We start from the raw sequence: 16484 nt of genomic DNA, 5'->3' as shown, positions 1-16484 counted from the left end.
CTTCTTCTACTTCTATCATTCAGAACACTCTCCTCCTTTGAGGTTCACTCAATCCATACTTTTCAACCAATCAGGATTTCTGGTAGTTATTATCTATCAACCTCCAGGGAACTCTCTTCAATGAATTCAGGTCCTGATTTACAAGTCTTTCTCCCCAACTCCTGCTCTAATCCTGGGGGACTTTATTTTTATTATTATTATTTTAAAAAACTCTTACCTTCCATCTTAGAATCAATACTGTGTATTGGCTCTGAGACAGAAAGTGGTAAGGACTAGGCAATGTGGGAAAAGTGGCTAGCCCAAGATTACACATGTAAGAATTGTCTAGGGTCACATTTGAACCCAGGATCTCCTGTCACCAGGTCTGGCTCTCTATCCACTGAGTGACCTAGCTGCCCTCAGTCCTAAAGGATTTTAATATACATGATATTCCCAATTCTTCAACGACCTATCTCATCTTCCATGACCTATTCCTCACCCCACCACAGCTGCACACAGAGATGGTCATAGCCTTGCTTTTGACATCAGCCACAAATGTTTCACTCCATGTTCATGAATTCTGAAATGACCTGATCTGATCACAATTGGTTTTCATTCTACCTCTCCCTCTACTTTGCAATCCCAAATCCTGTTCCTCATTCTCACCACAACCTGCAATTCCTAAATCCCTCAAATTTTCCCTCAGGTTATCAACTCTATGCTTTGGCTACATTTTCTTCTCTTTTCCATCTAGATCTTTTGGTGAATCAGTTCGACTCTCCACTTTGCCTTTTGAACTTGCCCTAAGCCTCAGCCTGGGATTATCTCAACATTTGCTGCCTTTGCTCCTACTCACATGCTGCTTTACATAATACCAATAGGGCCTTCACTTCAACAAGGCAATCCTTTTACATATCTCTGATTTACTATCCTATATATACCATAGCACCTTTTCCAAATCTTTTCATTTTTCCTCAAACTTCCCATGGTTGTTCTTTGCCGAGAATCTTTCCTCATATTTTACAGAAAACAAAAGCAAAAGCAAAACCCCAACAACTGAAGCCATTTGCCAGATCTGCCTTTTATCCTTTCTTCCTCATCTCACATCACTCAGCTGACTTCCCCAGAGCTCTTGTCTGGGTGCCACTTCCTTTACCCTTGTCTCATATGAAATAGATGGCTCTTCTTGCCAACGGCTAACCTCTCTATATGCATGAAGAATTCCATTTCATCCCATCTTCTCCAGAATCTATCATCTCTACTCTCTTCAGTGTCTCCCCATCTGTTGGCTGCTTCCTACAAATATGCCTGTGTCTCACCCAATCTTGGAAGACTCTCATTTGACTCATCTATATCAACTCGCTGTCATCCCTTATCTCTCTTTATTACAACTAAACTCTTTGAGAAGGTCATCTTCAATCAACGCTTTCTTCTCAATTCTCTCCTCAGCTTTTTGCAGTATGGTTTCTGACCTTATCATTTAAATAAAACTACTCTTTCCAACATTACCAATGATCTCTCAATTGTCAAATTTAATAATCTTTTCCCAGTCTTTAGTCTTCTTGACTTCTCTGCAGACTTTGACACTTGACTGTCCTCTTTTCTTTGATGTTCTCTTCTCTTTAGGTTTTCATCTCATTACCACCTGGTTCTCCTCCTATCTGTCGAACTGTTACTTCTCAGTATTCTTCGATGGGTCTTCATACATGAAGATTCATGGTGTTCCACAGGGCCCTGTCCAAGGTCCTCTTTTGTTCTCCCTCTCTACTATTTCACTTTCTAATTTAATCAGTTATCATGAATTCAATTATCATTGCTATACTCATGGTTTCTAGATTTACTTATCCAGCCCTTTACTCTTCTCTCATCTTATATCTCCAGCTGTCTATTAGATATCTCAAACTAGAGGTCCTGTAGACATTTTAAATTTAACATATCCACAACTGAATTATCTTCTTCCTCCAAACCTTTCTCTCTTCCTAATTTCTCTATTTTTTTCCAAGGACCCTTCCATTCTCCCAGTTACCCAGATTTGTGTTTGTGTTTTCTTTTACAACATGGCTAATATGGAAATATGTTTTGCATGACTTCCCATATGTAATTTATATATTGCTTAAATGTGCACTCAGAATTCATCAGTTCTCTCTGGAAAATAGATAGCATTTTTTATCATGGGTTCTTGGAATTGTCTTGGATCAATGTCTTTATTAGAATAGTCAAGTCTTTCCACAGTTGATCATACTCATAGTATTGATGTTACTGTATACAATGTTCTCCTGGTACTGTTTACTTCACTTTGCAACAATTTACATAAGTCTTCCCAGGTTTCTTGGGAAGTTTTCTTGAAGTCATCCTGCTCATCACTTCTTAAAGTACAATCATATTCCATCATAACCCCATTCCACAACTTGCTCAGTTGTTCTACAATGGATGGATATTCTCTCAGTTTCCAGTTCTTGGTCACCACAAAAATTGCTGTTCTAAATATTTTTGTACAAATAGGTCTTTCTTCCTCTTCTTTGATTTTTTTTGGATATAGATCTAGTAGTGGCATTGTTGGGTGAAAGAGTATGGACAGTTTTATAGTTCTTCAGGCATAGGTCCAAATTGTTCTCTAAAACGGTCAGACTAGTTCACAACTCCATTAGTGTCACATTTTTTCCACAACCCCTCTGGCTTTGTCATTTTCCTATTCTATTATGTTAGCCAATCTGATAGGTATGAGGTAGTATTTCAAAGTTGTTGTATTTCTCTAATTAAAAGTAATTTCGAGCATTTTTTTTATATCAAGCTTTAAAATGGAAACACCTAGAATCTCACCCCCTTATTGTGCCTTTCCCAAATACAACCTCTCTTTCCCTGGCTAAATGTCTCTAGGAATTCAACTAATTCCCATATGGCACAACCTCAAGGTCCTTCAATATCCTGGTTGCTCTCACTTGGACAAACCCCAGTTTATCAATGTCCTTCTTACAATATGAGACACAAGCGAATACATCACTCCAGATGTAGAATAACCAGAACAGAGAACTGTAGGATTCTTATCTCCTTAGTCACCAATGTTTAGATGACCATTATCTTCTAAGTGAAGGAAGCTGGTTCTGAAGTAATCATGGGATTAAAAGGTATAGTTGGGGATTATGGAGAAGAAAAAGATTGGAAGAGGCACTGTCAGGAATGAGATAAGGAGTTGATATGATCAGAGTGCAAGGATAGTGGAGCAGCATCAAGGGACCAGCTGGAGTTATAAACTAAAACTCTATAACAGGTAAAATTAACTCAATTTCTTTGAAGCCTTGATGCAGGAGCAGAGAAATCAGATGATGAGGGTCTCCCAAGGATTCAGATTAACAAGTAAAGATGGAAGATTGGGAAGCAAAAATATTCTAGAACAGTAGTTAGTGAAACATAGAGACTATGATATGAAGGCTTGATAAGAGTCAAATGAAGCTTGGTGACTAGAGAAAGGTCAAGGCACCAAAAGCCCTAGTGATGGTGAAGAGTCTGTGAATGGGACAGATGGAAGGAAGAAAGGGTATAGAATCTCAGAGTTCTAAATCTTGGAGGTAACATAACTCTGAGAAATGGCGAGATCTCTGGCATGAACGTTTTGGAGTGTGACTAAAACAGAGTAGAGAAAATCATTGGAATCTCTCCAATGCACAGATGAACAAATATGGCCATGTCTATTTTACCAGGTAGAGCAGGAAATTTGAAGAATAGAGAGGGAAAATAAGCTAGATCCCTTCTCTGATCTTTACTATAAGAAGCCAAATAAGCTCATATATTTTGAAATGAAAGGCCTTGTTGTCCTATCCCTAGAGTCAGAGGCCTTTCTCTAAACTTCAGCCAAGACGGCCTAGGAGTCTGGAACTGAAAGCTGTTTACTGACTTTTTCTGTAATACTATTCACAGCAGGACAAAGGCAACTGATCTGTGAAGAGAGAAGCCTTCGATTCATCAGCCATTTCTGCAGGGACAGGAGAAAAGTTGGGTCAACTTGTTCCTGTAAAGTTCCAAAGCAATATTCTATCCTCCTTACTCTCTCTCAATGAGCAATTTTTTAAATCTAAAAAAACAAAAACAAAAACACAACAAAACCATAGTTACATAATAAGGTAAAACAAATTCCTCCATTAGCTATGTCCAGAAATATCTCTCTGCATTTTTAAGTCTGTTGGGGTTGTATTTCATCATCATTCTTTTGGATGCAAAGTTTATCATTACATTGATCAGAGTTCTAAAGTCTTACAAAACTGTTTTCTTTTATAATGTTGTTATCATGGTATAAACTAATCTAACCCTAGCTTACTTTGATCGATGCCAGTTCAGTCTTTTTTATCCTTTGAAATTATTCATTTAATAATTTCTCATGGCACAATAACATTATATTACATACAATTTGTTTAGCCATTCTCCCAAAAGAGGAACTCTCCCTCAGTTTTTCTTTGTTTCTTTCTTTGTTTCTTTTTTAATTCAACCTGCTCCTCCCTATCCATTGAGAAGACAAGAAAAACAAAACTTCTTACAAGTAGTCAAACAAAACAAATTTCCACATCAGCCATGTCCAAAAAATAAAATAAAATGTTTTATTTTGCATTCTGAGTCCAACAGCTTTCTATAAGGAGCAGGAGAGCACATTACATCACGAATCCTTTGGGATTGTTGTTCATTGTGTTGATCAGGATTCCTAAATCTTTTGAAGTTATCTTTATAGTACTATTGTTATTATATAAATTGTTCTCTAGGTTTTGCTCATTTCACTTTCATTTATCAGCTCATATAGGTCTTCCCAATCATTAAACCATTCCCTTCATCATTTCTTTTCTTCTTCTTCTTCTTCTTCTTTTTAACCCTTACCTTCCATCTCAGAATCAATACCATGTATTTGTTCTAAGTCAGAAGAGCAGTAAGGGCTAAGCAACGGAGATTAAGTGACTTACCTAGGGTCACATAGCTAGGAAGTGTCTTGAGACCAGATTTGAACCCAGGACCTCTATCTCTAGGCTTGGCTCTAACCACTGAGCATCCTTAGCTACTCCATCCCACCTCCATCATTTCTTAAAGTACAATAGCATTCCTTTACATTCATGTATCAAGATCTGTTTAGTCATTTTTCAATTGACAGGCAATCCTTCATTTTCTAATTCTTTGCCACATGGAAAGGAGCTACAGTATATATTTTCCTCTTTTGTCATCTTTATTAATCTGATGGGTGTGAAGTGGAACCTTTATTGTTCCCATTAATTAAGAATATGACTGAAATGCTTTTGTCTGATTTTACTTAAACTCATAGCAGATAAAGGTTTTTAAATTTTGAAACAGAAAATGTCTTCTAGGTAAAGCTTTTTTAGAATCTACTTTTAATATTAAATAATTATTAATTTGCATGGGTATTTTATGTTTCTTTTTAAACTGATAGCAAATTCTTTGTTTATTAGGCAGAAAGTCATTTTGGTTTGAATGAGTTTATTTCTCTGTGACCAGTTGATGAGGATCAACACACTTGCCCTACTCTTAGCTTTCCTGGAAAGGTTTGAACTTGAGCCATCAGTCAGAGCACATATTAAGTGTGCAAACTGAGCCAAGGGATTGTGGTCCATCAGTGGGGTCCAGATTTGGCTAAGATGGAAACATGCAAAGCCCCCCAAGAACAGTTCATTTCTTTCCTCCAAAATATCTCAAACCCAATCTAGCAATCTCACCTACTAACTCACCAGAATGATTCCACATCCAAAGGGAAGACAGAGAGCAAGAAGTGTGAGTTTTTTCTTCCCTTCTTCGAGATACCAGCTGCTCTGCAGAGGGAGCTGCTAGGGGATGAGCCCACAGAGCAGAGGTCACAAACCAGAGCCTGCCATCCCTCAGAGCACCCAGGCATGGGATGAGCACACACTGGCAGGAAACCAGATTCTGCCCAGTAGTATTTTGACATCTCTGTTGCCACACAAAGCAACAAGTTGAAAATTAATTCTCTAAACCTACTGGATAGAGTATCATCCCCATGGAGCATTTGGTTTTGGTTTTATTTCCAGTGTTTAGATCAGACATGAGTTTGTTGCCTTTCCAGATGAGAAAACCTCCTCCCTACCTGTTCTGCAACTTAAAGAGTTGGCTGGGGACAATGAGAGGTTTAATGGCTTTTTTAGATTTGGTCATTCCTTTCGAGGTGCCAGGTGCTGTGCCACAGAGACAGTCTTTGTTAAAGGCAGGACTTGAATATGGATTTTTCAAAGCCAGTTCTCTAATCACTACCCCACATGGCCACTCACAGTTTATTTGTAGGGAAAAGTTCGAATTCCAGAGGCTAAGTAACCACAAAGTTCCTAGAACCCCCAAGTTCTCTACCAATTCTTTAGCTTTTTGCTTAGGCCATTGAGTCATTATCTCTGGTTTCTGTACCCCATCTCTGAGCATTCTGCAGCAGGCCATAAAGCTCTCACCCCCACCCCCCAATCCATCTATTTCTGAGGACCTGTTTGGGCTAACCCAAAAAGATTGGGGCTTATAAGTGGGACATGGTTCATTTCTAAAGGTTAATAAATAAGACACTACCTCCTACCCTCCTTGGAAGGGAGTCCCAGAAAGTAAATGGCTCCTCTATGGATGAAGATTTTCTGGAAAGAGTGCAGGGAACCACTGGAAATGCTAAGGAAAGCCCAAGAGATTGAGACAGGGCCTTTGGGCCAGAATCTGGTCAATAGCCAAGTGAGTTAATGAGTCAATCAATATGCATTCATTAAGCTTCTCACATCCCTCAGGCTCTTTGTTAAGGGCTGGGCATACAATGAAAGGCAAAAGGCAGGATGTCTACTGGAGTCACTGAACCTGTTTGTTCATCAATAAAACAGATAATATTTTTACTACCTACTTCATAGGTAGGTTGTAAGGATGAACAGGAGGAAAAGATGTGGAAGTACTTTAGAAGCTGCCATACATCCGACAGATGGGAAAGCTTATGATAGATGAAGGGAACGGAATAAGCATTATATAGTCTCTATTATGTGCCAGCATAGTGCTGTGTTTGTTTTTTTTTTTTTAACAAAAATTTATCTCATTAGGTTCTCATAATACAAAGTAGGTATTTTTAAAATAGTTTTATAGTTCAAAGAAACTGAAGCAAACAGAGGTTTAGTGACTTGCCCAGGGTCAAAGGGCCAGTAGTTATCAGAGACCACATTTGAACTCAGCTCTTCCTAATTCCAGGTCCAGCACTCTAACCACTCTGCCATTAGTGGTCTCTCATTAATTCTGTTATTAATAACAAAATGCTCCTCTAAAACCAATTGTGATGAGTTAGGAATAAATCCAATCCCTTTGAGGAAGATGAGGCCAAATTCATTTTCCCAGACTGGCACACTTGCCTTTGGCTCAGTGCTTCTTAGTGGCCAAGGGTAGAAGAAATTCATTTATAGTTTGGCTTTAATGATCTTAAAACTCATCTCTCAATAGCCCTGGGCCCATTTTTCCTCACCTGAAAATAGTGAGATTGAACTGGATGATCTCTAAGATTTTTTCCAGTTTTAGATTTGTGATTTTCTCACATGAGGAAAAGAAGAAAGAAAGCCGTTCTTTGAAAGCACCTCTTCCTGCCCCATGAACACTACTCCCCCCACTCCCCAGCTCAGGACCAACCCACACATGTACATCTCTTTCAGGGTTCACCACACCAGCAAGGCCACCAACCTCAAGGAATCTGTGACCCTCCAAATCATCACCACACCATCACCAGAGAGTAAACAAAGCCATTTCAAAAGGCCAAAAGATAATAAAGGGAGATGAGTGGTCAGAAAATATGAAGAAAAGGTTTAAAGAGATGTTCTAAAGGGCAAATGAGATTTTTTTTCACCTGATCTTAGAACCATTAAATGTACATGTAGGGACCTGGGGCAATCTAATTCAATCCTTTTTATATTTTATAGATACGGAAACCAAAGGCTGTACATTGAAAATGATGTGCTCAGTGACAAAACCAGGACTAGAATTGAATTGTTCTAATTACAGTCCAAGTTCTTTCCAATGATTTTATTGTCCTGCTTTTCCCCCAATTTTGAAATCTTTGTTAAATGTACTACATGAGAAGAGACCCCCCAAAATGTACATATGGCTACCCCCCCAAAATCCTATCATGCCATCACCAATGATAGAACATGAGTTTTTATGAGAATCAAAATTTATTTTTCACTTTCCATCTGTCAAAAAAAAATGGAAGGGACTGTAGAATGTTCCTTATGTCCAAAGGCCTCTGAGGCTGCAGGATCCTGTCAAAGATGGCAGTGGGGGCTTTTCAATATAGGATAGAAGGTTGGCTGAGAAGCTCCTGGGTCTTTTCCACTCCATTCCCTCTCTTCTATCCTTCAGGCAGTCCTCTTCACTTCTTTGCAATTCTGACTATTGAGTATAATATTATAGGATTGCAGTTCTCTGTATATGTAGGAGATCATATCATCGTTGATGGTGCTGATGCCACTTCATACTTCAAACTCATACTGAGCTTATGATCCACTAACATGGTGGGAACTTTTTTTTTTTTTTTTTTTTAAATATAAACGGTTGCCTGTCTTAGCCATTTCTCTAGAAGTTACAAGTATTTGTGTTTCTCATTCAAATGGAACTAGATAAACTGAAAAGGGAAAGATGGGCCAGAAGAATGCAAACACATTTCTTTTTATGCCAAGTTCCATAAATCCTTAAAATCCTAAGGAAAAACACTCCAATTTTACTCATATCAACTCTTTTCCTATAATAACAACCTTCTGAGGGCTAAAAGCCAATGATGTGAATGCTTACCCTAGGGATATCCAGAGGGAAAGGCATCATGGCATATGTAGCAAGAACACAGAGAAGACCAAGAGACTCAACTTGCCCTAGATCTGCCACTGTCTCTGGCTAGGACTCTTTTTTTTTTTTTTTTTTTAATCTCAGTCTCTTTAAGATGAGAGAGTAGGAACTGATGATTTTTAAATCCCTATCAGTTCTAGATCATAAATACAAAGGACCTTTTTAGATTGGATGGTCTGGTTTTCAGAGAGGGGATGAGGAAAGTGGAACCTTGAAAGCCTACTCCCTGCATGGATTGAACTAGATGATTTCTAAGATCTGAGGACCAAGAATGAATGGTATAGAGGCAGCTAAGAAGCTCAGTGAGAGAGATGAGAGAACCCAGTCCTGGGTTCAAATTTGACCTTAAACATTGCCTCCCTGTGTGATCCTAAGCAAGTCACTTAACTCTCATTACCTAGCCCTTACTGTTCTTCTGCCATGGAACAAATATATAGTATTGATTCAAAGATGGAAGGTAAGGCTTTTTAAAAAAATGAATGAATGACGTAAGTCAAGAGAAATATGAATGTGTGTGAGGAAACTTATTATTAATGCTTTAACTGCCAGTGTTTGAGGGACTAGGATGATGATAGGACTGTGATCATTTTCTCCCCTGCCTGAACTCTAAACTCATCCTGGGAATCCTATCCTGTTCACAGAATCTCAGGCACACAAGCTAAGCTTGGAATTTCTCTTTGCTAAGGAGGGATCCCTCCATTGTTGTCTGACCACTTCATTTCTCTGCTCGAAAAGCTTCAGTAGCCCCCCATTTCTTTTAGGACAGTTATTCCCAAAATGGGTGCCACCGCCCCCTTGTGGGTACTGCAGTGATCCAGGGAAGCGGTGATGGCCACAAGTGTATTTGGGGGCGGTGACAGTATGTGACAGGGGGCACTAAGTAATATTTTTTCTGGAAAGGGGGCAGTAGGCCAAAAAAGTTTGGGAACCACTGTTTTAGGATAAGAAACAAATTCCTCTATCGGACATTTAAAATCCTTCATAATCTTGCTGCAGCCTTTTCCAAGTTGGTTTCACATTACTCTCCCACTGACATACTGTGTTCCAGACAAACTAGCTTACTTGTTGTACCCTGGAAACAACATTCTGAACCTTACTGTCATGCCTTTGTCAGGCTGTCCCACTGCCTACAATGCTCTCTCTCCACACCTTTCCTTTTTGTCTAGAACCCTTTGAGGCACAGCTTAAATGCCACCTTCTATACAAGACCATTTCTGATCAACTCCCAGTTGTTTTCCCCAATCTCTCCACTTCTCTACTCAGAAGATGATTTGTATTTATTTCATGTTTACTTATCTGAGTACATATTTTTCCCTCCAGTAGAATGGAAGCTCCCTGAGGGCAGTTTCATTGATTTTAAATCCTCACAGCTTTAGCACAGTATTTTGTACATCTAAATTCTTAATAAATGCTTCTAGAGGTGGATTAATTTTTTTTTCTAAGAGACAAGGAAGCTAGGACAATGGCTGGTTTGTTCTTTTTGCTAAACTATCCAGAGAAAAATACTAACACTTTGTTGCTCCCCACTCCCACTCCTCAGCTTCTTGTAATTAGGTTTAAATCTCCATCACTCTAACAAAACTGCTCATACCAAGGTCACCATGACCTGATGTCCAAGTCTAAATGGGCTAGCTCCTCCTCCACATACTCTTTCCTCCCTTAGCTTGGGACCTTGTTGTCCTTTGGTTCTTCTCCTGCTTCCCTGAGTACTCTTTATAGATATCTTTTCTGGGGTTCTTTCCCTCATTTTGTCTCCTAAAAATGAACATCTCAACTTCCCCAAAAACTCGTTTTCTCTTTCTTTCCTTAGAATGCTGCATTCACTGTCATGTCTTCAACTTTTATCTCTTATTCAGATGATCCTCCATTTTTTGTTTTCTAGCATCAAATTTCTTTTGAGCTCCAGATTCACAAATTCAACTCTGATATGGATATTTTACAAGCACTGAAAATTCTATTTGTTTAACATAAAAAGACCCTCCTCCCTGCTTTATATTTATTTATTCATTCCTCCACTTACTTTACTTATTTTTTAGAATATTTTTCCATGATTCCGTGATTCATGTTCTCTCCCTCCCCTCTTCCAGAGCTGACAAGCAATTTCACTGGTTTATATATGTCTTATTACTCAAAACCTATTTCTATATTATTCATATTTGTAATAGAGTAATCTTTAAAGAACCACAACCCCAAATTGTATATCCATATAACCAAGTGTAGTTTGTACATTTTTCTTCTGCATTTCTACTCCCACAGTTCTTACTCTAGATGTGGATAGCATTCTTTTTCATAAGTTCCCTGGGCTTGTTCCTGATCATTGCACTGCTATTAGTAGCAGAGTCTATTTACATTGAATCTCCACAATGTTTCACTTTCTGTGTACAAAGTCCTCCTGGTTCTGCTCATTTCACTCAGCATCAGTTCATGGAGCTCTTTCCAGTTCATATAGAAATCACTCTGCTTTATATGTAAACTATTTTATTGACAATTTTTTTGTGTGTCAAAATAGATTCCACTAATTGCTTGTCAGCTCTGAGAAGGGGGAAGGTAGAGAGGAGGGAGAGAGCATGAAATATGTAACCACAGAAAATATTTTTAAAATAAATAAATTTAAAAAATAGATTCTACTAAACTGACCCATTGGAGTAGACAGAAACCCCAGAAACTAGTCTCCCACAAGGCTATGGATAGAAAGACTGCTCACCTTTATCCTCAAAAAGTAAGTTAGCTAGGGGCAGCTAGGTAGTTCAGTGGATAAAGAGCCAGGCCTGGAGTGGGAAGGTCTGGGTTCAAATTTGAACTCAGACACTTTCTATCTGTGTAACCCTGGGCAATTCACTTAACCCTGTTTGCCTATCCCTTGCCTTTCTTTTGCCTTGGAACTGATACTTGGTATTGATTCTAAGACAGAAAGGAGGGTTTTAAAAAGGAGGGTAAAAAAAAGTAAGCTAGCTGGTTACTTCCTAGTTAATCTTTTCTTCTCATCTACTAATCTAAGTTTCTTAAACTCTATGGGCCCCAGTTTTCTCCTATTTAATGGAGAATATCCTTTTCAGCTCTAATTTAAATGTAAATCATTATTATACAAGGTTATTTGGAGTGACATTTAATGTTAAGTTTCTAATAAAACATGTAATAAAAAATAAATTTTCTAAACTGGGGAAAATTTTCTTGGGTAAATTTCCAGTTGCCAATTCTGATCTAAGAATAGCATTGGATGAGAAAGCATAGATGGTGGATAAACTACATTGATGAGATCTGAGCCTTTGAAGTATTTCTCCTCTGAATTTTAATTATGTCTTTACTTAAATAGTTGAAGCCTGTATTCTTTTGGCTCATCCTTCCACCCTGGGAACCAAGTGTTCCTACACTTCTTTGAGTTACTTAGAGTCATCATTTCTTACAGCTCAGTTTTCTATATCATACAATTTATTCTGCCATTCCCCAATTGTGGGGCACATAGTTTGCTTCCTTCTCTTTACTAATACAAATATTAGTATTAGAATATTTTCATGTGGGTCTTTTCTTCCTGTCAATAACCCCCTAAGGGTAAAATCCTAAAAGTAGGATTACTGGGGCAAAAGCCTGAACAGTTTTGTAACTTATTGTATAATTATATATTTCTTTCCAAAATAGTATTTCACCAACATTCCAGATATTTCACAATATTTCCAAAACAAAATTTCATAGTCTTGCCAGCAGTGAATTAACTCACTTTCCTCTACCAGAATGAATGCTATCCTTGATCATATTTGCCAGTTTGGTGATATAAGAGGTGAGGGATTTAATTGTACTTCATCACTGTATTTCAGAATTGCATTAATTTACATTTCCCTGATTATGAGCAATTTCCTTGTTTGTTTTCAAACAGTAGTTGATAGTTTGAGTTTTTCCTTTTGAAAACTGTTATTATATTTTGACCACTTATCTTTTGAGAAATGGTTCACAAATCATTCTAATTGTTTCTGTGCTTGGTACCACCAGTCACTTAGGCTTTAAACACTGAAGTTTATCTTTGATTCTTCCTTCTTCCTTATCTCCCATATCCAATCACCTTCCAAGTCCTGTTCAATTTATCTGATCAATGACCTTTCAGATATGCCTCCTCTCTTACCTATTCCCTTAGCTACCACTCTGGCTTAGGCCCTCATATCTTTCCAATGGCCTGTTAAAGTAACCTCCTAACTAATGTGCTTATATTTTCAGGCTCTTTCCTAGAATCTATTCTTCATATAGCTTCCCAAACAATCTTCCTAATGTACATATCTAACCTTAGCATTCCTATGCTCAAAAACTTTCAGTTGCTCCCCACAGGTCCATTGAATAAAACTCCCTTTTATATCCCAGTTGGCCTGGAGGTCTAGATCAAATATCACTTTCTCTATGAAGTACTCTCTGATCCTACCATCTAAATTCAATCTCTCCTTCTGAGCTCGCTCAATCTGGAGTCTATTACCACTTACGGTGTTTTAACACAACCTGCTTTGTTCTATGTCCCTTTTTTATCCTTCCCCTCCAATCCAAGAGGATGAGCTTCCCCCAGGGGAGGGAATCTATCTTATCTCCTTCTCTACACCTGGTGGCCTGACCTCGCCTCCCTCCCTTCCCAACAGCCCTGTACACAATTGAGTAAATATTTGTAGAACCAATGAAGGGTGAAAAATACTAAAGGAGAAGCAGAAACTTATTTTCTGATTGGTTTAAACACTACTTTTAAGTGTGAATTCAAACAGAGAAATGTGGATTGTTTCCCGGGAAACAGAAAGGAAATTCTTCCAAAAGGATGCAGGCACATATATTGTATCTAGATAATATGGTTTCTAAGACCCACTGAGAATAAAGACAGAACTATCTTGGAGAGTAAATCGCATAAAAGAAAACCAAGTTTTCAAGGTCTGATAGCTTGTCTGACAAGAGAAATGTAGCAGATTTTAGTGAACTTGAGTCAGAAAGAATCCAACTTTGGTACCACGAGAGTCTTTTAGTTGCAAAACTGTGTATTACTTTGGGGATGGAGGGGGTGGAGGAAGTACATGATTTCTAGAACTCACTGTGATGGGATAAAGGTCTTTTCCCATTCTCAGGGGCTGAGTCTAGATCTGAGTGGGCAGCTTGAGACCTAGAATGGAATGACAGGGCCCACATATCAAATGGAAATGCCTTACTATGTGAGGATTTTTCCTGACTGGTCCCAATCTAATCTGAAGACTCCCTTATTCTAGGACAGGGGTTGGCAACGTATGGCTCTCGAGCCATATCTGGCTCTTTCGAGGGCCATATCTGGCTCTTTCTGCAGGAGCCATAAAGTCAATTTTTTTTTTCAGGCGCTGTCATAGAAGCGTGCGCTGTGAGTACTGTATGGCTCTCACGAAATTACATTTTAAAAAATGTGGCATTTATGGCTCTCACGGCCAAAAAGGTTGCTGACCCCTGCTCTAGGACCTCAGAATTGAAAGACATTGTCAGGTGTGAGGGCCCTACAGGGAGCTTAAACTTGTCAGATCAGAGGATGAAGGAGAGGTAGGTAAGAGGTATGTCAAATTTTGTTAGATTAAGGGTGGAGTGAAATCCTGTCATAAAAGATTGGAGGAACTGAGAGGACAATTATGTTCACTCTCCTCCTGCCCTTTGCCTTTCACTCAGGGCCCCTAGACCCATAGTTGGCCAACTAGAAAGCACTAGGGGCTTTACCAGCTGCCAAGGATTTGCCCAAGAACAAGTTGCTCAAGAGCCTAATCAACCTTGCCTGGAAAAGGAAGAGCAGACTCTAACCCCAGTTGGCATACAGCCTTCCTCACTTTCTTCTTCTGAACCACAAATCCTGAAGCCTCTTCTTAGGACCCTCTGTCAAAGACTAGCCTAGATTTGGCTCTCCTAACCCAAGACCAGCTTGGTTTGAAGCTACACATATATCCAGAGGGTGGGAAGAAAAGTCTATACAAATACAACATTTAGAACACACAGGAGAGATTGGAAATCACTGGGAGGGAAGGCTCAGACATACCAGTTCACTCAGACACATAATCAAGGGAGGGGGGGAGAAGGAGGAATAGTTTCCTCACAGGTACATAGACTAACACACCCAAAGGTCAAAGTGCAGTAAGTCTCTCTCATAAACACTCTCCTGCCAAGGCTGGCCTATCCTGAGGGGGCTGAAGGAACTATACAGGCCATTCAATAGCTCAGCATCTGGAAAGAGCTTCAGCCATCCCACAACTATCCTTACTCCACTAATCGTGGGCATCCAGACCCAGAATTTCAGATTTGGAGGAAGCTTGGAAATCCCTTTATCACCAAGGAAATTGAAGTCCAAAAAAGTGATGTTCAAGGTCGTACATCCTATCAGTGTCTGATCTGAGTCTTGGAACTCAGGGCTTTCCCCTCTGGATAAGATAAGAATTGTCTGTCCCTATCCCAGACTGGGACTGCCTTCACCCACCTCCCAATGCCCAGGGCTTCAGATTCCATTCCATATTCCAAGGTATCCTCAACATGGTCTTGGGTTACACTGGGTTTCCTGCTACTTAAAGGACCAAGCTTCTTCTGACACACATCACCTCCCTGACCTCCCCATCATCGCTTCCCCTCGGCCCCCTGGTCTCTAACCTACCTGTTATCACCTTCTAAGGGCACTCACACACCCCTCACTAACAGGTGCAAAGGTACATCAGCCGGGAGCATACTTCTGAGACATGCCTTCTGCTCCCCTCTATTTCACACTCCGACGCCCGCACTGTGCCCCTCCACATCCTCCCACCTCCAGAAACACCTGTGCTTCGCCTCTCCCTCCTCTGCATCCCTCCAGGTGCACCCACATCCCGCACACTCGGACATGCGTGGTACACACAGATCTGCGCCCCCTCCTCTAGGAGAAGACGCTAAGATTCCAGTCTCCCCCACAACCCCTGCTTAGCGCGGAGACGCCAGCAGCACCCCCTTTCCCCCCACTAAGCGCCCCCTCGCGGGCACGGGTGCTGAAGTCTAGCCCCTCACCTCCGCGCGGACACGCGTGCTGTGCTGGCCGCCCGTTACTATATGGCATCCAGATCTTCTTGAGGGGGTTCTGGGTGAGCTCCCGGGGGGAGGCCATGGGGCCGGGCCGCAGAGCTGGCGGGCGCTGCGCAGCCAGGAGCAGCTAGCGGGAAGGATGGCCAGAGGGCTGGGGGGCACCTCCTCCACTGCCGCTGGCGGAGAAGGAGCCTCCCCCAAGGCGGGGCCCAAGGCTCCGCCCCCCGCAGCCTCAGGACCATCCCTCCGCCAATCCGGGGCTCCGCCCCCCGCAGCCTCAGGACCATCCCTCCGCCCACCCGAGGCTCCGCCTTCCCTTCCTACCTCTCCCCCTTACCCCTCCCCCCCCCAGGACCTGCAGTCACCAGCCCCCAGCGCCGAGATGGGGTCCTTTATTCGGTTCTTCCCCGTCAGTCTAGGCTTCTGGGAGAGTGGGCTGGAGTCGGAGGGAGAGAAAAGCGGACCCGGGGATCCTCGATTCTTCGGCCCCTGGTACGAGGCTGAGCCAGCAACGGAGGTCACTTAAGAGACGCCACTACCTCCCGCCCCATCGCGGGACCACCCGAGGGCCGGGGGTCTTTGAAGCGATGCCGCTCCCTCCCCTCTGCCCTTCTAGTATGAGGCAGCAACTCCTTCCCACCCTCCTGATACAAGGC

At 40.9% G+C, this 16484-nt stretch overlaps 1 protein-coding gene across 2 annotated transcripts in view; it reads right to left on the bottom strand.

Moving 5' to 3' along the window:
- Window positions 1-15960, bottom strand: part of PFKFB4 (6-phosphofructo-2-kinase/fructose-2,6-biphosphatase 4) — a 66836-nt gene extending 50876 nt beyond the window's left edge. For both annotated transcript variants that reach the window (XM_044683936.1, XM_044684001.1), the window contains exon 1: window positions 15814-15960. In XM_044683936.1, the coding sequence (XP_044539871.1) occupies window positions 15814-15910 (97 nt within the window). In that variant the 5' untranslated portion in view covers window positions 15911-15960. The remainder of the gene's footprint in view (window positions 1-15813) is intronic.
- Between the last annotated feature and the right edge of the window lie 524 nt (window positions 15961-16484).

Source organism: Gracilinanus agilis, chromosome 1, assembly GCF_016433145.1.
Source record: "Gracilinanus agilis isolate LMUSP501 chromosome 1, AgileGrace, whole genome shotgun sequence".
NCBI classification, from domain to species: Eukaryota; Metazoa; Chordata; class Mammalia; order Didelphimorphia; family Didelphidae; genus Gracilinanus; species Gracilinanus agilis.
The sequence above is the reverse complement of the archived record's forward strand: the minus strand, read 5'-3'. Positions and strand labels throughout refer to the sequence as shown.